The 23,737-nt window shown below is 29.1% G+C and overlaps 1 protein-coding gene and 1 long non-coding RNA gene across 2 annotated transcripts; one reads left to right on the forward strand and one right to left on the reverse strand.

Annotated features, from left to right (window-relative positions):
- Nucleotides 1–1,363: 1,363 nt before the first annotated feature.
- On the forward strand, nucleotides 1,364–2,736 carry OFP13 (ovate family protein 13). Its single transcript, XM_068635613.2, has one exon. It carries the CDS (start codon nucleotides 1,710–1,712, stop codon nucleotides 2,436–2,438), a length of 729 nt encoding a protein of 242 aa, XP_068491714.2. The 5' UTR covers nucleotides 1,364–1,709; the 3' UTR covers nucleotides 2,439–2,736.
- Nucleotides 2,737–15,052: 12,316 nt separating this feature from the next.
- LOC137828620 (uncharacterized) lies at nucleotides 15,053–16,609 on the reverse strand. Its single transcript, XR_016523571.1, has 3 exons — nucleotides 16,439–16,609; nucleotides 16,213–16,286; nucleotides 15,053–15,388 (listed from the first exon to the last, which is right to left on the reverse strand). It is a non-coding gene; the product is annotated as an uncharacterized LOC137828620 (long non-coding RNA).
- Between the last annotated feature and the right edge of the window lie 7,128 nt (nucleotides 16,610–23,737).

The following is a 23,737-nucleotide window of genomic DNA, read 5'->3' on the forward strand; positions in this document are numbered from 1 at the left end:
TTATAAAGCATTATGCTACCACAAAGTGGGAGAATTTCTTTTTTAATTAGTGGCCAACAAACATTCATGCACATTCCATAACCATGCCAAAAAATGCGCATTTTTGTAGCATTCACACAAGGGTCAACCAGAACCACTGAGTAACTTCACAGCATGGTTCAACTCAAGAAAACGCAAAACACAGAACAGTAGAAATAAATTGAAAGGTACAATGATTTGACTGGGAAAAAGGAAGTGGGGAATTTGTAAGATTTGGAATTGGCATCGATTAAGCAAGTGTCCTTGAACCCAGATGACACATTATTTATTACCATATCTATAGGAGATCAAAAGCAGAGCAAATTCATAATAAATAGTGAGCCTAGTTTTGGATCTGAATCTCATTTTCTAATAAATTCTAATGCGTGATACCACCGTTCCCTCTTTGAAAACCTTCACATGAATTCACCCTCTTTCGTTACTTCTGTAATCTTGCAACATCACAAACATTTTTTCACTTAATGTCTTTTCCATAATTTTATCACATAAAGGTAAAGGTTTACAGCAGGTGACCTTCCATCACTATAAATGCACAATGGTTTAACTCCAAACGTTGATAGGGTCAAGTAGACTCAGTTTCCTGGTCCAGTATCAGACATTTCTTATCCTTGTTCCCGATATGATAAAGAAAAATGTGTTCCTTAGGTCAAAGAGACGTGACAATAATAATGAATGTAATGTATTGTTGGTTCTGTGATAAAATAAACCATGTCATTTTCATTTCTTTCTTAGAAATTTCATATCGAGTATTGATGATCTCAAACCTAAAATATTAACTGCAGTTAAAAATAAGTATACTCTCATGTGTAATTTGTCTGTTCCTGTACTTTCTCTATATATATATTAATCTTCTTTTCTATTTTCTCTGTATTTAGCCTTATTACTAGCATTCTTTCAAAATAAACGTTGTTCTTTATTTACAAGTTGATTATTCGGGATTTTCATAATTTGTGCTAATACGGAATCAAAGTTTTAAAAACGAGATCGACAGACGACCCATTAACATGCAACATCAGACTCGGTCCATGACAGTATAACTATAGATAAGGATAATTCAGAGTACATACATGGATGCAAAATCTTATAAACTGATTTTATAAGGTTGAATTAGTCGTAAGTTCAGTTCTTAATATAACATTACATCTATTTAGAACCTATCCTGAGGAGAGTTTGTCTTCAGCATGGAGAACGTGTTAGAGATCTGACATCAATTAGAAATGACTCTGTTTTAGGAGAATTTTTAATTTTACATGCAAATTGAAATGTTTAAATATGTGTTGCATACAAATTAATGAAGATGGTAAAGAAAAACTCCAATATGCTTGATATTTTCTCCATGTATTGATTATATATACAGTATCTGTCTCTGTTATGAGGCGGACAGTGATGAAAAAAGTACTGTTACATTCAGTTGTTGATGGGAGCATTGAATAACATTGAATTCTACAAACCTACAAATTAAATTCACCCATGAAAGCACTTACCAGACCCCATTTCTTTGTCATATTCTCTTGCCTCCTCTCACAGACTCTTGCTTTAAATACTCCACTCTCATGAAATTTATTGCAGACACCAACCAAAACGCTTCCCAAATCCCATAGAAACTCAAACACCATCACATCCTCAACCTCTCCACTACTCATTCCTCACACAGACAAAAGATAGATCTAATGGGAAAGAAAGCTTTGAAACTTCCCTCCCTTTTCAAAACCAAAGAAGCACCAAGAAAGCAGCATCAGCATCAGCATCTTCTTCACAGTCATCATCATCATTCATGGCAATTCATACCCTCTTGTGGCCACTCCAAGACTCTCTCTTTCCGAGATGACATCTTCAAGACAGTTAACTCCGTGTTCTTCGACCCTTCAGAGAGTGCCATCGAAACTCCCAAGTCATGGTTCACTACCTCATCTGAATCTGCCAGCATCTCAACAGAGTCAGAAGACTACTACTACTGTGATGGGGAGTCTTTGGAGATGTTGGTGCGTGGGGTGAGATCAGAGAGGCTTTTCTTCGAGCCAGGTGACACAAGCTCCATCTTGGAAAAGGCCAAGGCCAGAGGGTTTCCCTTCAAAGAAAGTGTGGTTCTTGCCATGGAGTCAGAAGACCCTTATGAGGATTTCAAGAGATCAATGGAGGAGATGGTTGAGTCTCATGGAGTGAGGGATTGGGAGGGCTTGGAGGAGCTTTTGACTTGGTATCTCAAGGTCAATGGTAGGAACAATCACGGATTCATAGTGGGTGCTTTTGTGGATTTGCTCTTTAGTTTAGCAGCTTCTAACACTTCTAACTCTTGTTCTGATTCAACTGCATATTCTTCTGCTATTTCTTCTTTTGCTTCTTCTCCCTTGTGTGATGAGATTGTTGAGCATGGGAATGATGATGCTGTAACATCTTAGCATTAGCAGTAATTTCTCTTATCCTTCTACTATACATCTGTAGATTAAAAAATGTTTAGCTAGAATTAATTAAATCAACTCCTCGTGATCATGTGTTATGTTCTTTCTTCCACACTTGTGTAAAGACCAAAGGTTCTGAGACCATAAACATAAACCAGTTCTTACTCTTTCTTTTTCACAAACACTTATTAGTGGGGTGAGAGTTCCATCTGTCATCTTATCTATGGATCACATGGTTCTCTGGTTTTTGTAGGTGACATTGCACTACACTTGTTTATAATTATTGGTGTATCAGAAATTTGTCTCTCTTATTTATGTATCTATCTATATATCTATATATATATATATATATATATATGTATATTATTGAAATTTATATACTTTTTATTTGACTTAGTCTGATACAGTTGAGAAATAACTGAAATAAATTCAATTCTTAGTTCATAAAAGATCAAATTTTACTTCTATAAAATTTTAAAATGTCATTTTAAGAGCCTCTATTATTGAAGGGAAAAATGTGTTATTTTAATATATAGTTTTCGTTCTTTCAAGTTGTTTAGTGAGTAATGTATTTTTAGTCCTTATAAACTTTTTGTTGGTTAGTTTTATTAGCCCTCTAAATTGTTTAGAGGGTAAATATGTTTTACTAATTCTAACTTTTTTAGAAGTTAGTTTTAGTCCTCCAAGGTTTTCATGTTGTTTAAATGCGTTTCACAAAATGACAAAAAAGTACTCTAGATAAAGTTTGAAAAAAATTGTGTACTTTAAAATTAGAGAGACGAGAAATAATTTATTTTTTTTGTTACAGAAGCCAAAATTGAAGTTTAAAAATGTAATTAGGTAAAAACATATTTTATAAAAATACTAAAATTATTGTTGGTGTGGAGTAATATAAAATTTGTGAGATGTTCACATAATTAATTTGGGCCAAAACAAAATTAAAATTCTACTGATATACTTGTAATTAGTTAGTTTTATATATATATATATATATAAAAGTTTTGATGTTATATGCAATTTCACATTCCAGTTAGACTCACACATCAAACAACAACAATCATCTAATCATATGTCATCATATGAAAAAATTATTATTAAAAAAAATACAAAAATATGAGAGAAATAGACCAAACGCATATGTTACAATACAAAGGTAGATTATACCTATTTATAAATAATTATAAGAAGAAACTAGATGAAAATTTATTTTACCAATAAAATATTCTCTATAAATAAATTCTAAATTACCCATTAATTAGTTAATTAAATAATAACTTTATTGGCATAATCCCTGTGATAATAATGGTATTATTATTTTATAAACCATTTTTAAATTTCACATGGGTTTTAAGGTGCTTCATCCAATGGATTCTGGGGGAGGTGAAATAAGAGAATATGGAGTTTTTCAATTTGTAGACATATACCAAAATTTGAAGCAACTGGTAAATGTTTCTTTTAATAAGAAAAACATTTAATAATTGAGAGTTGGTCCACTGCTGAAATTGGTAGGGTAACCCTTATTTGCTAGTATTTGGTTGGTTGGTATTAACCCATTCCATTAGGATTCAACAAATTTTAGAGTAAGAACACTAATTATTAGTGGATCTTATGAAATTATGTAATATATTTTACTTTTATAACAATCTCATTTATAAAGGAATATAGTGTAATATTACTAAAAAAATTATTATATAAAAATTAATTTTAAAAAATAATAATAATTAATTATTATATTAACTAAATTATATAATATTTTAGAGATTAAAAAAATTATTAGTAATTAAATTAATTTTTATTATTGATAAATAGTTTAAAAATTATTACTTAATTAATTATTTTAACTACTAATTATTTAGATTTTAAAATTGATACTTGCTAATTAATTAGTATTTATCAATACTAAAATTAATTTATATATAATTTTTTTTTTAATCTTTAAAATAGTATTTAATTTAGTTAATAGGATAATTAATTATTTTTTATTTTTAAAATTAGTTTTTATTTAATAATTTTTTAATATGATATATTTTTAAAAAATTAAAATAATTCATGTAAAGGTGAATTTTAAAGATTATTAGTTTTTTTTTTTACTTTAAGGAATTAGTAACACTTGGTTGAAACATCACTCTTTATATTGTTGAAACATCTCCCAAATTCTAAAGTTCATTTAATGGTACGAAAGGTGATAAATAAAGAAAAAAATAAAAATAAAAATGAAGAGAAATAAAAATATATTATTTTTATTTTATTTTATTCAATTATTATACTTAAAAACGATTTGAAAATAAAAAATGGACCACGTTTATAATTGATTATAAGGTTACTTTTAAAGTAAGTTGTGATAAAAAAAAAATACAAAATAATTAATTATATTATTTTATTTTTACTTTTCACATTTTCAACTTACAATTACACAAAAAATTCTTACACCACCTTTCATAGATTTTCCAAATTTTCTTACCCTTCTAACAAAGTAAACCAAGCCTCTCCCCCCTTTTTCTTTTTATTTTAGCATTGGTTTGTCTGTTTAACTATAAACGAAGATAGATTTGGATATAATATTAGAAAAATTAAATAATCATAAATAATATTAAAATTATCTAAATACATAAATTGAACTAAAAAAATAATAATATTTATTAATAAAATGAATAATAAAATAAAATTTTAATATAACTCAAAAATATTTAATTTATTTATTTTCATTTTAAATGATTTTAATTTTTTTATTCATAATTTTAATTAACTAAAATCTGCACAAAAATAACTCATTTCATTTTTCAATTTTTTTTTACACAAGGATAAATTTGTAATTTTATATTTTATATAATTACAAATAATTCAAAATACCTTTACAACCATCACATCACTCACATATTTTAATAAATTTTTTCATACATCCTCTGACATACCTCAATTTAATCACACAAACTTTTTTCACACTTTCATCTCAAATCTTCACATTTTCACTCCTTCAAATCCCCACACTTTCACTCCTCAATCCAAACACGACATTATAGTTGTACCCTCCTAAAATTTAAAAATATAATTTTATCCTTCTCAAAATAAATTAACAATGGTGAACATATAATATGTTGGTGGTGTAGTGTTTGAGTATTTTGTTAAGCTTAGTTGCTTGGTAGTTGTGTTAGATGCTTGATGGTTGTGTTACATGGTAGTTGGTGGTACGATTTTGAGTGAGTTTTTAATTTTTGTTTGTGGAATTTCAATTTTATATTTTGCAATAGGATGACTTTCTTCTAGTTTGAACATTTCAAAATGTTAAAACTAATATTTTTGTATTTAAAATTTGAACACATTCCATATTGTACATTGTAAAACTCACAAATACATTCTAGATTTCACATTCTATAATCTATTAATACTTTTTAGAGCGTGCCTTCAAAAATGCATTTCTAGATCTGGAAGTGTATTTTAGGAAGCACAATTTAAAATGTATTTTCAAATTTATAAATATATTTTAGAATTCATTGCCTATAATCTATTCAAAAATTTATGAAATCTCTAATTCTTGATTATATAATGATCAAAGTTTACTTGTGATAATATTTTAGAAGTTATAACATAAAATTTTGTAAGGTTCAAAATCTTCCATACTTTGTATAATGTCTTTTTTTAATGTAGTATATTTTTAAAAACTTAAAATTTAGTAGATTGAATTAATTGAGGTTATTAAGCAATTTAATTGAATTGAGGATATAGCCTTCAAGTAAGGATGAAACAATTTAATTTTATGGTGTTTTTCTTCTCATTCTATATCTTTGATAGTGTAGTGTGTTTCTCGATACTCTTTTCTGATTTGAAATATAGTGAGCATTAACTAAATCACTATTCAAAATTAAAAAACTTAGACCAAACCTTCATTTAATTTATTCAAAGAAATTTGCTTAGTATTCCTGTTTTACAAATTTAAAAAATTAGAGTTTTTTTTTTAAAAAAAAATTACTAGTACTCAAACAACAATTTAACTTGTATACATTGATTAAATTTATATAAAAGACTCCTTTGATTTTTTTTATCTTGATTTAATTTTTAAAAGTACTTATATAGAAATTATTTTAAATATTTCCTAAGTTATTAGATAATACTTATGTTTCCAAATTCTTTTATTTCTAATTAATTGGTTTGAAAAATAATTAATAGTATATAATGGATTTCTATTAATGTGGCCTTTAAATTTATAGTATAAATCTAAATCTTACCTTTAAAAGTAATAACTATTTTTTAAAAGTTGACCATCTTAAAAAATTTTTTTAGAGCAATAAGAATACAATACTTATATATCTAAAAAGTTCATTGAAGGTAATATATAATTGGGTTTAATAATGTTATTGAATGTGATAGTATATATTTATTAAATATATTGTTTTCTACTTTAAGTTTATACACAATCAAAATATTATAGGGTTTAACTATCCGCCTATCTATATATATTATAGGGTTTAACTATCCGCCTATCTATATATATATACATGATATTTTCTCTTGCATACATATACACATAAGCCTCAAAAGTTAAAGAAACACAAACCTTATTGAAAGAATGAATATGAAGATCAAAACTTTAATGTGGTTCTTCCAAATTATTTGCATTGCTTTGTTATTGGCTTCAGGTTCAACTCATATATGTTTGTTTAGTATGCTTTTTAGTTGTAATTTTTTTTTCTATTTTCATCCTAACACTTTATACTGAATAAAATGATATATAGTATTAACTAAAGAAGATAAATTTTGTTAAATTTGATTTGATAAAAGATAAGAAAAAGATTTATTTGGATATAATTTTTAAGAAATTTTTGCATGAATTTCAGGAACAAGCAGTGATACACCAATACTTCGTCATGAAATTGTTTGTCATGTAGGAGGAGGAGCATGTCCCGATCCTAAAGGGTGTATGTTTTTTTGTCAAATAACTGGATACAAAGATGGTGGTTATTGCATTCCTCGTGGTAGTGAAAGGTGTTGTTGCATCCTATGAAATTCTCTTATAATAACATTTTTCACTCTATATGTAAGTCAACCTTTGAAACGTCAATAAACTTTCTTAATTCTTATCATTATACATCTCTAATTTGATGTGTCTTTATTTTATATAAAAGTTGAATCATCGTTAAATGATTTATATTTGTTTATTTATTTAATAAAAAAAATTAAATCCACTTTTTTATTATTAACAAAGAATTTTGTTCAAACTTATTCAATCAAAACATAATTTAATCAACTATTTGTTCTTTTAAATTTAAAATAAGTGATTTTAAAATATATATTTTTTAATTTATTTATTTCATAAGAATATCGGATTTGGTTATTAAAAGAAGTTCAAAACTGTTTTTTTAACATATCAAAGAAAATATGCTTATTAAAAAAACATTTCAAGAAATACCAACAGTGGCCACCCCACTATCAACCATTATTCATTTAGAGAAATTGTCACATTCACCCAACAAATTAAAATTTGTCCAAAGAATTCAATCGTGAGAGTATTTAGAAAAAGAAAAGATTAAATCTGGTATGAAATTTGTTGAATTCTTAATTATGATTTTAGATTATATTTTGATCTTATAGTTTAAAAGGTATTTTGAGGTGTATTTTTTTTTTTTAATTGTGTTGTAAGTAAGTTAACAAAGTTTGATCTTGTTATTTTTATTTAAACCTGTTTCTGAAAGTATTTTAAAATTTAAACCAAAGTAAGTTTTTACCTTAAAATAGGAATTAAAAAATCAATCAAGTCTATAAAATATGAGCTCTCAACATATAATTAAATTAACAATAAAAATATATTGAAAAAAAGACATTACACTAAAATCACTACTATTTTCTTAGCAAAGAATTTCGCTTTGACTTCATCGATTAAAAATATAATTTAATAGACTAAAATACCTAAAAATCCCATTTAACTAATTTAAACCAATTAAAACGAGTTTTAACATTCACAAAAGTCATGAACCTTCATTTTTAATTGATTTATTAGGTTAAAATATACTTTTTAACTAGCTAAAATAATCAATACAACCGTGCAAAGCTTATCTATATAAAATATCATTTGAAATTGATTTATGAGAATGTGAGAATTTTGAAAAACAATTTTACAATAGCTTTGCATAATATGACACTTTTTCTCAAAAGGTCAAGTCCTTTTGTTCTTACATTAAGGGTTATATTTTCAGTTCAATCCTTATAAATCTGCCAAAAAAACTTGTTAGGAGTTTTTGTTCCAAACTTTGTGTTGTTGTGTGATTCTTGATTTCACTTGTCACACTTTTGTTAATTGTGGTAAAAGATATTGTTGAAAAAGGTCAAGTTTAATATTGGGCCTAAAAATGGGCCTTCTTTGCTTTTTGTAACCAGCAATACACAGGCTATGTTACTTTATATTCACACCTATGGTCTTTACGTTTTGCATTCTCTTTTTTCTTTTCGCTTCTTTCCGGTTTCCTAAACCCTAAACTTATATATATATATATATATATATATATATATATATATATATATTACTTTTTTTAGTTGTAAGCTTTTTTTTCCTATTTTCATCTTAACACTTTATGCTGAATAAAATAAAATATAATATTAACTAAGTAATTTAAATTTTGTTAAATATGATTTGATAAAAGATAAGAAAAAGTTTGATTTGGATATAATATTTTTATAAGAAAATGAAGACTACTCCTATGAAATTCTTTTATAATAATATTTTTTTCACTCTATATATTAAAGGAAACTTTGGAAAGGTCAATTAACTCTCTCAATTCCTATCTTATATCTTGATCTTCATCAAAAAAATATGTATGGATACATTATTATCACCGAAAAATATTATTAAATAAAAAATAATTTTAAAAATTAAAAAATAATTAGTTATTGTATTAACTAAATTAAATACTATTTTATAAACTAAAAAAGTTATTGGTATATAAATTAGTTAAATTAATTAATTAGATACTAAGGTTTTAGCTACCAACCTTAGAAGAAGTAGTTAAAATTTGATAAGTACTTAGATACAAATTTATAAGTTATTTATTAATAATATAAACTACTTTATATTTTTTTTATTTACAGAAACTACTTTAGATATCAATAATTTTTTAGTGTGTCTTTGAATTATAAATATTTTTTTTTCAAAGAAAATACATTCAAATAAAAAATCTCTCTTCAATATTCATGGGAATAAAATAAAAAGAGCCCGAGTAGGTACTATCCGGACTCATTGACCATAGAAATAAAAAGAAAAAAAAACTCCAAAATAGAAGAATATAGAATAACGAAAAAAAGAGAGAGATAAGATAAAAAAAAAAATAAGTTTCTTTTAAAATAATATATAATTTAATTAATTTAATAACTAATTATTTTTTTTCTTTAAATTCATTTTTATTTAATGATTTTTTTACAGTAACATATGTATATATTATCTTATATTGATTTTCTTGATAAAGTATAAAAAAATATATTATTGATAACAAATAATAATATAGAAAATTACCTCTCAAAATATAATTCAATTAACAAAAAGAATATACTGAAAAAAAAGATATTACACTAAAATCACCACTCTTTTATTAGCAATAAATTTTGGTTTAACTTAATTGATCAAAACATAATTTAATCAACTAAAATCACTAACGTCTCCTTCTAACAATCTAAAAAGTCAATAAATTTTTTTTTTAATAAGTTAAAACATATTTTAACTAGCTAAAATCATCAATACAGTAGTGAAAAGTGTAACACCCCAGAAAATAACATTTAACTATTACAATACAAGTTTTACGTATTTAATACTAAATCATCAAAACCCAATATTTCCACAAATTTAAATAATATATAAACAAACAACCCAATATAAATAAACACACAACATCCCTGCAAGAGAAATTGAATATTGGGACCACGTCCCTTCCACATTCAGATCTTCTATCCTAGGGTGCTATTAAAAATTAAATTTAGCTTCCCTTACCTCAATTGCTTGCTTTCCAAGCAACTTCTAGAATTTTATTCCACACCGTTTGGATAAGCTTCAAGATTTACGGGCTTAATGCAAATTATCCAAACAGAACAAAAATTCAGTATATAATAGAATAAGTTGAGAGGATTAAACTTCTCAATTGACCCCACCAAGATTGATGACTAAATCCTAAGGAAAAATAGAGAACAAAGGAACTTTAGAGCAAAAATGAACTTACTCTGTTTAAAAATCTGATCGGGTAGAAATGTTCCTTAACTTGCCAGCTACAACGTGGTCCGATCAGATTCTAAAATAGATGAAGATTGTGAGAGAAAATTAAGAGAGAGGGAGAGAAGAGAATATGGAAAGAGAGAGAAATGGAGATAGGGAAGAAAAGAAAAACATGCGTGCAGGTGCAGGGGGTTGCTGTTTTGTTTTTTAAAAAAAGTGCTCTTACATTATCTCCAACTACAAAAATTTTCGTCTTCGAAAATGAACTTACCAATAAAGAGACTAGGGTATGATGCTCGTATCTCCTCTTCATTTTCCCAAGTGGAGTCTCTAGAGATGAGATCCCACAATACTTTCACCATGGGAATACTTTTTCCACGAAGTTGTTTCACTTGTGAATCTAAAATTCTGATTGGCTACACTTCAAATGACAGATTTTCTTTCACCTAGATTAAATCAGACTCTAGAATGTGGCTGGGATCAGGTACATACTTTCTTAGCTGGGATACATGGAAAATATTGTGAATGTTAGCTAAAGGAGGAGGCAAAACAATTTCATAAGCCACATGGTTTATTCTCCTGAGAATTTGATAAGGTCCTATGAACTTAGGAGTCAATTTCTTGGATTTGAGTGCTCTTCCTACACTAGTGAACGGTGTAACTCTCAAAAAGACATGCTCACCCGCAGAGAATTCTAAAGGTCTTCTTCTTTGATCTGCATAAGATTTTTGTCTGCTAAGAGATGTTTTCAATCTTTCGTGAATCATTTTGATTTTCTAATTGGTTTGTTGTATTAATTCTGGTCCAATTAACATACTCTCACCATCCTGAAACCAGCACAGAGGTGTCTTGCACTTTCTTCCATATAATGCCTCGAAAGGAGCCATTCCTATGCTAGCTTGGTAACTGTTATTGTAAGTGAACTCTACCAAAGGTAGAATTTCATCCCAACTGCCCAAATGATCTAACACACAAGTCCTAAGCAAATCCTCTAAGGACTGGATAGTTCTCTCTGATTGTCCATCAGTTTGAGGATGGTACGCTGAACTAAGTCTGAGTTTAGTCCCCAAAGCTTCTTGAAGTGTTTTCCAGAATCTGGAGGTGAATCTAGGATCTCTATCTGAAACTATGCTGGAGGGTACACCATGCAATCTGACTATTTCATCTATGTAAATCTAGGCCAACTTCCGCATAGAGATTCTCAAGTCTATAGGTAGGAAGTGTGTCGTCTTTGTCATCCTGTCCACTATGACCCAAACAGAGTCATGCTTCCGCAAAGTACGTGGTAAGTGGGCAACAAAATCCATTGAGATATTATCCCACTTCCACACTGGAATGTCTAACTGAGTTAACATGCCTCCAGGTCATTGATGTTCAATCTTTGATTTCTAACAAGTCAAGCAAGCAGCTACAAAGTTAGCTACATCATTCTTCATGCCATGCCACCAATAAGACTTCTTGAGATCTTGATACATCTTGGTCATTCCTGGATGTAAACTGAGTTTGCTTTTGTGACCTTCTGATAATACTGTTTGCTTTAGTTCATTATCCTCTGGTATGCATATTCTATTTTTGAATCTCAAAATACTATCCACTCCTAAAGAGAAGTCTTTAGCTTTGTCAATATTTAATAAGCCCATGAAGTTCTTCAATTTTGAATCTTCCAATTGCTTCTCCTTCACCTTCTCTAGAAATTCATTAGTTATAACAAGCATATTACAACTAATGCAATTTGAAGACATGGAAACCTCCAAATTCATACTCCTGAAATCTTCAATCAATGCTAACTCTCTAATCATAAGCAATGACATTTGTATCTTTTTACGACTCAACGCATCTGCAACAACATTTGCCTTCCCAGGATGGTATATTAGCTGGAAATCATAGTCTTTTAAAAATTCAATCCATCTCCTCTGCCTCATATTTAACTCCTTCTGATCAAACAAATACTTCAAGCTTTTATGATCACTAAACACATTAAAACTAACTCCGTAAAGAAAATGTCTCCATATTTTTAAAGCAAAGACAACTGCTGCCAATTCTAGATCATGAGTTGGATAATTTCTTTCATGCACCTTTAACTGACGAGAAGCGTAGGCAACAACTTTCTTATTCTGCATCAGAACACAACCCAATCCCTGATATGAAGCATCACAGAAATTCATAGTGACCATACCTTGATCTAAAAGCAGTCTTCCGAACATCTTCCGCTTTCACTAAAATTTGGCGATAACCTGAGTGCAAATCTATTCTAGAAAAGACAACTTCCCCATGCAACTGATCCATCAGGTCATCAATTCTATGAAGAGGATATTTATTCTTTATTGTTAACTTGTTTAATTGTCTATAATCTATGCATAGACGTGACAAACCATCCTTCTTCTTTACTAATAGCACTGGAACTCCCCATGGAGAAACACTAGGTCGAATGAATTGCTTCTCCAATAAGTCTTCTAGTTGTTTCTTCAATTCAGCTAACTCTGCTGGTGCCATCCGATATGGAGAAATTGACACAGGGCCTGCTCCGGGAATCAAGTCTATTGCAAACTCTATCTCTCTTTTAGGTGGAAGTCCAGGAATCTCATCAGGAAATACATCCATAAACTCCTGAACTACAAACATATCTTTTTTTACTTTATCAGTAACTATAGAACAAGCCAAGAGCATAAAACATTCTGCACCTTCTCGTATCTCTCTCTCAAACTGATGAGCTGAGATAACCTGCATTCCTTCTAATTTAGGGAAAATTAACTTCTTCCGACCACAATCTATAAGGATATGATTAGCAGACAACCAATCCATTCTCAAGATAACCTCCAAATCTTTTAGAGGTATACAAATCATGTTGATCTTGTATCTCTGCCCATCTATAATTACTGGACACTCAGCACACATGGAAGAAGTTACTATAATACCTTCTGTTGGTGTAGATACCACCAACTCAAATTCTAATTCTCGGACTGGCAACTTAAGTTTCTTAACACAATCAAAAGATATAAAATAATGGGTTGCCCTAGAATCAAACAATACAGATAATTGTGTTCCAAGGATAGAACAAATACTTCTAACAAGGCTATCAGACTGCGAAGCTTTAGCTCCACTAATAGCAAAAACTCTGCCAGCAGCTTTGGGTTTTTGATTACTATTTTGTTGTACTTGATGCACTCCGCTAGAATTTGGAGCTCCCAATTGGACACGACAGTCTTTTGTTGCATGACCATACTTGTGACATCTATCACATGTCACATTTGACACTGGATGAGGGAAAAATCTAACAACATGTGGCACACCGCATCTAAAACATCTGAAACTAGATGGTGATTGAGAACTGGGTCTTCCACTGCTATAAGATTGAGGTTCGAAATAAGGTTTCTTTCTATCTTCATATTTAGGCATGCTTTTAGAAGGTCCTCCCACTTGAGGCTTAACAAGTTTGCTACTAATTTTCAAACTCTCTACTACTTTTGCTTTCTCCACTAAAGCAGGGAAATCTCTAATGGACATAGGAATCACCACTTCTTTAAGTTCTTGCTTCAATCCAAACTCAAATTTTCTACATCTCCAAGCCTCAGTCATGGTCTGGGTGTAGAATCTAGCTAGGTGTTTGAACCTAGTAGCATATTCAGTGACTAAAAGGTTTCCTTGTTCCAGCTGCATGAATTCAATTTCTTTTGCATACCTGACAGTATCAGGAAAATACTCCTCCAGGGATCTTACTTTGAAGTTCTCCCAAGTGGCATCTTCTCCTTTGTCTTCCATCATTTGCTTCATGCCTATCCACCAGAATTCAACTTCTTCAATTAGTACATAAATGACATAAGATAACTTTCTCTCTTTAGGGCATTGAGTAGCTTCAAAGATTCTTTCTATGTCTCTCACCCACTGGTCTGCTCCATCTGGATTTACCTTGCCATTAAATCTGGGTGGATTATGTCTTAGAAAATCCTCTAGACTAAAGGTATGGGGTTGTTGATGAAGCTGAGATGCTTCAGCTGCTAATCTAGTAGTTTCTAATTGATGAAGGGTGGCCTGGTGCTATTGTGCCATAGTAGCACTCTGTTGTTGCAAGGCTGTTGCCATCATCTCTATTGCCCGAGCTAAGTTGGGCATATCTACTGGTGGAGGAGGAGTAGGTGGTCTGCGTGCCATCTTTTAAGCACATAAAGAATTGGGTTGGAAATTACTAAAATTTCCAACTACATCTTTAAGACAAATTAACTTAAAAGAAATAATCATACGAAACAGGTAAAAAAAAACAATCAAAGTTATCTCTAAAATGTACTCTAGCTACTTAGAATTAAGAGGGAAAATAATCTTGATCTAGTCATGAGTGTGCACCCTCACCACTCTATCAGGATTCTTTTCATTCTTAATACTTTCATCTTTATTCATAACAATTAACTTGACTCGAATACAAACAAGATTTCAAGAAAAACAACTTTGTCAAACATCTTATTATAAACTTTTAACCAAGTCTTGAGGCTAGACGTAAACAAAAATCTACACGCAGGAGAAACAGAATAAACCCACTACCCTCAGGTTATCCTAAGGATGAACCGCTCTGATACCATTAAATGTAACACCCCAGAAAATAACATCTAACTATTACAATACAAGTTCTACGTATTTCTATACAAACTTGGAGTTTTTCAAAACATTCCTAATACATGATTAGGATTTATAGAAATACAAATATTTACATATTCATAGCTCAAAATAAAACTCTGAAACCTCTAAGGCTTTCCTGCACCTGTATGGTCATCTGCTCGTGTACATAGTACAGTCATCGCAGTTTAAACACAACACAAAAAGCAAGGGTAAGCTAGTGAAAATAGAAATTTATAATATACGAAATTAAATTAAAAGAGAAAACAAATTACATGGCCAATTTCTCTATTATTCAATCGTCTTCAAATTACAACATAAATCAATCACATAGATCTCACATGGATCTACACATTCATAAATATTCAACAAACAACGTCTTCCGGAAGACCCGTATTAAGTAAGTCCTACCAGAGGCTAACACCTGATCCAAAGATTACCAGCGAATCCAACAGAAAGGATCAGGGTAAGTTCAATACAACCCAAGCCGTGCATCTCATATGTCACGGTGTGCATGAACTCCCCCATCAGCTTCTCACCACCTGATATCTTAGTCTATGTGACTTAGATCATCAGTGAAGCTCGGAGATCTCTGTTACCACATAGGCATCAATACTTAATACACAGCAAACATCAGTCCCTACATTATCCCGACATCAATACTTAATACACAACAAACATCAGTCCATACATTGTCCCAAATGTATGAATTCAATTTCATACCATTTCGTCATACAATATCATTCAAAAAGTTATCCACAATATTCAAAAGTTTATTTGATATAAAAAAAAATACACTTTAATACTAAATCATCAAAACCCAATATTTCCACAAATTTAAATAATATATAAACAAACAACCCAATATAAATAAACACACAACATCCCTGCAAGAGAAATTGAATATTGGGACCACGTCCCTTCCACATTCAGATCTTCTATCCTAGGGTGCTATTAAAAATTAAATTTAGCTTCCCTTACCTCAATTGCTTGCTTTCCAAGCAACTTCTAGAATTTTATTCCACACCGTTTGGATAAGCTTCAAGATTTACGGGCTTAATGCAAATTATCCAAACAGAACAAAAATTCAGTATATAATAGAATAAGTTGAGAGGATTAAACTTCTCAACTGACCCCACCAAGATTGATGACTAAATCCTAAGGAAAAATAGAGAACAAAGGAACTTTAGAGCAAAAATGAACTTACTCTGTTTAAAAATCTGATCGGGTAGAAATGTTCCTTAACTTGCCAGCTACAACGTGGTCCGATCAGATTCTAAAATAGATGAAGATTGTGAGAGAAAATTAAGAGAGAGGGAGAGAAGAGAATATGGAAAGAGAGAGAAATGGAGATAGGGAAGAAAAGAAAAACATGCGTGCAGGTGCAGGGGTTGCTGTTTTGTTTTTTAAAAAAAGTGCTCTTACAAAAAGTTATCTAATATAAAATATCTTTTGAAATTGATTTATAAAAATGTTAGAATTTTGAAAAAATAATTTTGCAGTAGGTTTGTATATTTTTTCGAAGTTTTTCTTGTTTTGAAAGAAGGTCATGATCGAGTCTTTTTGTTATGACATTATATCATATTTTTAGTACAGTCCTTGTAAATATGTGTAAAAAACTTTTTAGGTGTTCTTCTTCCCATTCTGTTTGAACTGTGATTTAATTGAATCAAATAAATTGCATACTCTTTTTATTTTGGAAACGAAAAAGTTTGTGAAAGTTAAATTAAACTCTTGTATATGTATAGTTTGTTATTCAAAAGTATTATAACTTATTCTATAAAAATAATATATTAATTTTAATTATTATCTAAATTATATATATTAACACAGTGAGAAGTGGGAAAAAAAATCTTACACGGTTAGAAACCGATGTCATGTACAATTTTATACAATGAATTTTTTTATGACCTTTTTGAAATTATAAGGTACATGAATATATAAAGTGGGTTTAAAATAGTATATATATATATATATATTTGTTTATGTACATTGTATAAATATTTTGAAAGACTTATTTGTTTATATATATATATATATATATATATATTTTTTTTTTTTATGATCATTTATGCATAATTTTGTGATAAATCTAGTATGTGAAACTAGTAGTTTAAAGAGAGTGAGTTCAATTTGTGATGAATATTTTTTTTATCAGTAAAAAATAATATATGTGATTCTGGAGGACGATGAATTCATGTGTAGTTAATGAGATTGAAATGAAATCTAATGATTGTAATTGAAAATAGATCTATGTGTGGTCTATATGAATAATGAAATTGGTATTGAAATTTTATATGACAATATTTATAGAAATATTTATAAATTATTAGTTTGATTGATTCTTTTTGCATGAATTATATATGTTAATTTATTTTCATTAGCTTATCCTCGTTTTTTCTTGTTCTGTTGTGAACTGTGTGATGACTGTATATACATACAAGTGTCGCAGGGTTTGGAATGCTTTAAGATGTAGTTTTGAACCTTATATTATTAATATTTGTAGTTCTATAAGTTATAATTCTATAATAAAAATATTTTGAAAAAAAATTGAAATTTATATAAAAATCGATAAATATGACACATAAGAATAAGAGAGAGTGAGTATAATTCACCTATCATATTAACTAAAAATTAAAAAACTTAAAAAATAAAACAAAGAAGGTAAGTCTGACTTATTAAAAAAAAAAAGAATATTCATTATAATTATTATTTACACTTAATAAAAATATTTTTAATGTATACTAAATCAAATAAAGTATGTTTTAATAAACATACATTTCAAAATAAATATATTATATTTTGAAATATTATGCAATAATGTTACTTATGACAATTATGTAATATAATTAATAACAATTAACAAAAACTGATAATTTTATTTTATTTGACATTTCAAAATATATATAATGTATAATAGGTATGAATATATAAATTTCATTGTACTTTTAAATAATATTATTTATTTAATATATCTAATAGTCCCATATTATTTAGAAATTAATGTAAAAATAATTTAAATACATTTTTTAATTGTTTTTACATTATTTAAAGATAAAATTATAATAAAACCACCAAATTATTTTAAAAATTTATAAAAAACTAAAACTATTTTTCTGGCCAAAACATCAATATCTTCATGCATTACTTTTTGTTTAATTGAGAGAATTGAATTAACTTTTAGGATTTTTATTCAATTTATTAGCGTCAAACAACAATTTAATTATATATGTATATAATTAATAATATATAATGTATTTTTTAATTTTATTAATGTGGTATTTATATTTCACATGTTTAGCATGAATATAAATATTTCTTTATTTAGAATTAATAATTATTTTCTAAACTTTGGGTATTTTAATATATGTTAAAAATTTCATTAACGGTAAATATAATTAGTTTTAATAATGTTATTGACTTAACTGTCATGTATTTTGATTTATAAAACCACACTATGTATTTATTAATATATTATTATTTTCTATTTTACGTTTATACATAATAAAAAATATTAAATTAAAAATATTGTTATAAATTATAGAGTTTAACATCCCTGTCTTTATATATATGAGATATCTTCTCTTGCATACATATAAACGTAACATAGAAAGTTAAGAAAACACAGGTCTTCTTCAAAGAACGAGCATGAATATCAAAAGTTTGATGTTCTTTCAAATTCTTTGTATTGTTGTTCTCTTGACTTCAGGTAATAAACTTATATTAGCATGTTTTTTAGTTGTAAGTTTTACTTTACTTATATTGGCATGTTTTTTAGTTTATAAGTTTTATTTTTCTTTTTATTTTCATCCAAACATTTTATACACAAATATTTATTAATATTTTATATCGATTAAATATAATAATTTTCAATTTGAAGACATATACCAAAATTTGAAGCAACTGGTATATGTTTCTTTTAATAAGAAAAACATTTAATAATGGAGAGTTAGTCCACTGCTGAAATTGGTAGGGTAAGCTTTATTTGCTAGTGTTTGGTTGGTTGGTATTAACCCATTCCATTGGGATTCAACAAATTTTAGAGTAAGAACACTAATTATTAGTGGATCTTATGAAATTATGTAATATATTTTACTTTTATAACAATCTCATTTATAAAGGAATATAGTGTAATATTACTAAAAAAATTATTATATAAAAATTAATTTTAGAAAAATAATAATTAATTATTATATTAATTAAATTATATATTATTTTAAAGATTAAAAAAATTATTAATATTTAAATTAATTTTTATCATTAATAAATAATTTTTAAATTAATATCTAATTAAATACCAAGATTTTAACTATTAATTATTTAGATTTTAAAGTTATACTTGCTAATTAATTATATACAACTATTTATTAATACTAAAATTAATTCATATATAAAAAATATTTTTAATCTTTAAAATAGTATTTAATTTAGTTAATACGATAATTATTTTATTTTTTTAAAATTAATTTTTATTTAATAATTTTTTAATATGATATATTTTAGAAAACCAAAATAATTCATGTAAAGGTGAATTTTAAAGATTATTAGTTTTTTTTTTTCAGGAATTAGTAACACTTATTTGAAACATCACTCTTTATATTGTTGAAACATCTCCCAAATTCTAAAGTTCATTTAATGGTACAAAAGGTGAAAAGTAAAGTAAAAAATAAAAATAAAAATGAAGAGAAATAAAAATATATTATTTTTATTTTATTTCATTCAATTATTATACTTAAAAACGATTTGAAAATAAAAAATAGACCACGTTTATAATTCATTATAAGGTTGTTTTTAAAGTGAGTTGTGATAAAAAAAAATACAAAAAAAAATTATATTATTTTATTTTTACTTTTCACATTTTCAACTTACAATTACACAAAAATTTCTTACACCACATTTCATAGATTTTTCAAATTTTCTAAACCTTCTAACTAAGTAAACAAGCCTCTCCCCCACTTTTATTTTATTTTATTTTAGCATTGTTTCCGTCTGTTTAACTATAGTGAAGACAGATTTGGATATAATATTAGACAAATTAAATAATCATAAATATACTAAAATTATCTAAATACATAAATTTAACTAACAAAAAATATTTAATTATATTATTAATAAAAATAATAATATTAGTTAATAAAATGAATAATAAAATACAATTTTAATATAACACAAAAATATTTAATTTAATTTAATTAATTTATTTCCATTTTAAATTATTTTAATTTTTTTATTTATAATTTTAATTAACTAAAATCTACACAAAAAATAACTCATATTTCATTTTTCAATTTTTTTTTACACAAGGATAAATTTGTATTTTACATCATTACAAATAATTCAAAATACTGTCACAACCATCATATCACTCACATATTTTAATAAATTTTTTCACACATCCACTTTAATATATCTCAATTTAATCACAAACTTTTTTTACATTTTCTTCTCAAATCCTCACATTTCCACTCACTCAAATCCTCACACTTTCACTCCTGAATCAAAACACGACATTATAGTTGTACCCTCCTAAAATTTAAAAATATAATTTTATCCTTCTCAAAATAAATTAACAATGGTGAACATATAATATGTTGGTGTTGTAGTGTTTGAGTATTTTGTGAAGCTTAGATGCTTGGTAGTTGTGTTAGATACTTGGTGGTTGTGTTACATGGTAGTTGGTGGTACGATTTTGAGTGAGTTTGTTATTTTTGTTTGTGAAGTTTCAATTTTATATTTTGCAATATGATGACTTTCTTCTAGTTTGTACATTTCAAAATGTTAAAAATAGTATTTTTGTTTTTATGGAATGTACCATCCAGAAAATAAAATTTGTATTTAAAATTTGAACACATTTCATATTGTGCAGTGTAAAACTCACTTCTAGAAATGCAAATACATTATAGATTTCACATTCTATAATCTATTAGTACTTTTTAGACCGTGCTCCAGAATGCATTTTTAAATTTGGAAGTGAATTCTAGGAAACACAATTTAAAATGTATTTTCAAATTTAAAAATATATTTTAGAATTCACTATCTATAATCTATTCAAAATTTTATAAAATCTCTAATTCTTGATTATAATGATCAAAGTTTTACTTGTGATAATATTTTAGAAGTTATAACCTAAAATTTTGTAAGGTTCAAAATCTGCCATACTTTGTATAATGTAGTATATTTGTAAAAACTTAAAAGCGGAGGCGCGATTAGGGTTTTGCGGAGGCGCGATTAGGGTTTTGCGGAGGCGCGATAGTGCTCGCTTGACCAGTGCGAAGCGGCGATCAGGAGCGGTGACGACGGTGTGCATCTCGTGCGAAGCGGCGATCAGGGGCGGCGACGACGGTGTGCATCTCGTGCGATCCCGTTTTTCACCAGCGCGGCGGCTCCGATCGCGTTTTGCGCGAATCTTTCCACCAGGTGCAGCGGGCGACGTCGACCAGGGGCATAGCGTGGTGCGGCGGCGGCGGCAACGACCGGGCCTGTGCGCAGTGGTGGTGTGGGGGCGGTTGTACGTGGCGGTGGTGCGGTGAGTATTTTGGAATGGCGGAGGGTTCTAATGGTTTCATCATCCCATGGAATTGTTTGAAGGATAGGGAAGTATCTCCTGCGAAGACGGTATATGCTAAGTCTGGACAAAAGAAAACTTTTGCTCAGGCTTTGGGAACTACATGCGATATTCCTTTGTCCGAGTTACCCACTCCTTATATTAAGGGAGACATGATTGTGGTCCGGATCGATGAGACAGAATACTTGGTTGGTCTTGAGGAATGCAAGACTCATTTACATGGGCGGGTTATTCTTTCTAAGGGAGATAAACCTCTCACACACCTGGACTTAACTAAAAAATTGCAGCCGGTGTGGAAGGCTCTTGGACCGTGGAAAGCAATTCCTCTCGGGAAGGGTTTTTATGAGTTTGAGTTTGCTTCTTTAGAAGACATGCGGTGGGTCCTCGGGATGGGTTCCTTGAAGCTATCTCTGGGTTTCTTGAGACTTTTTGCCTGGACAAAAGATTTTGTTCCAACTACCATGAAGAGTACAAAAACTCAGGCCTAGGTTAGAATCTATAGTTTGCCTTTGGAGTATTGAAGGCCACATGATGTGATTCCACTAGCCATATAGAGAAAGGTTCTTGACCTTCTTAGGAATCACCTTGAGTTGGACATTATAGAGGCACTTTTCTTAGAGTTGGATCATTGTTCTAAGACAAGAACTCACCAAAAACTAGTACCAAATCCCAAACTCATTTGGATGAACCAATTTAAGTCAAATTGAACCGAACAAAAGAGTAAGAAAAGCAAAGGAACAAGATGAATGGACTGAAATATAAAACTGCCGAACCAAAACTCATAAAAAAAAACAGCAAGAACACCAAACCAAAACTCAAGAACACAAGCTAACAAAAACAATGGAAAGAGAAGAAAGGAAGGAGAAGAGAGTGCTCATGAAGATGGAAGAATGTTGGATGATCTCGCCACTAGAAGTGTGGAATGCTCCTAGATGAGAGTGATGCCGCCACTTGAGGACTCCAATGATCCATCAAGATAAGACTAGAGAAGAAGACTCCAAAAGCTCTCCAAAGTTCACTCAAAATTTGAGTAGAGTTTTCTTAGATTAATTCCAATCTAAATTTTACAAAGGAAGCACCTCTATTTATAGCCTAAGGTGCTGAAAAATAGGTGGGAAATTTCAAATAAACTCATTTGAAATTCCCACCAAAAACAAGTCACATGGGAGGTGTGACCTTTTTCTACTATGACACCTCCCAAAAACTACACCTACACCTATCTACTAATACACCCCCCCTAAAACTCCTAACTAAAGACTAAAAGATGCTTTAACAATAGAGGTTTCTAATGTTTCCCTCTAAGCACCTTCAACAATATTCTTTATTATTTAATACTTGGCCTTGCCCTTCATGAGATGAACTTGGGCTTTTTGGGCTTTGGCCTTCTTGGGCTTGGGCTTGGGCTTTGGGCCTCATCTTTTGCAAAGAATAATAAGAAGAACTTTAAATGTGAGGGCGAATGATCTTGTCCTTCATTATTAAAAGCCTTCTTTATTTGATTCGCATCACCACATGTGATTTTTTCAATCATAAAATGTCTTGGTACTCCTTTGGTTTTGGATGAGAATACTATGAGAAAGAAAAGGGGTATGTTTGCTAGAGTGCTGGTGGATATTGATATGTTGTCTCCTCTTCCTGATCATCTCTGGGTTGAACGCTCAGACTTTACCTTTGTAGCTGGTGTGGAATATGAATGGCTCCCACCTTTTTGTTCTCACTGTAAGGTGATAGGCCATGAGCTTGCTCAGTGCCGAGTGCTTCATGATCAGGGTCGTGCTCCTGTGTCTCAACATAAATCTTCTCATAAGATAATTTTTGATGAACGAGATCAGGGGAGGACTGAGGTCCCAAAACAACGTAAAGAGTATCGTAAAAAAGATCCGCAGCCGACGCACGTGGAAGGTTGCACTGATAAATTGACCATTAATGCTTCTAGCGGAG

Source organism: Phaseolus vulgaris, chromosome 7 (genome assembly GCF_051622355.1).
Source record: "Phaseolus vulgaris cultivar YP4 chromosome 7, ASM5162235v1, whole genome shotgun sequence".
In the NCBI taxonomy this organism is placed as follows: Eukaryota; Viridiplantae; Streptophyta; class Magnoliopsida; order Fabales; family Fabaceae; genus Phaseolus; species Phaseolus vulgaris.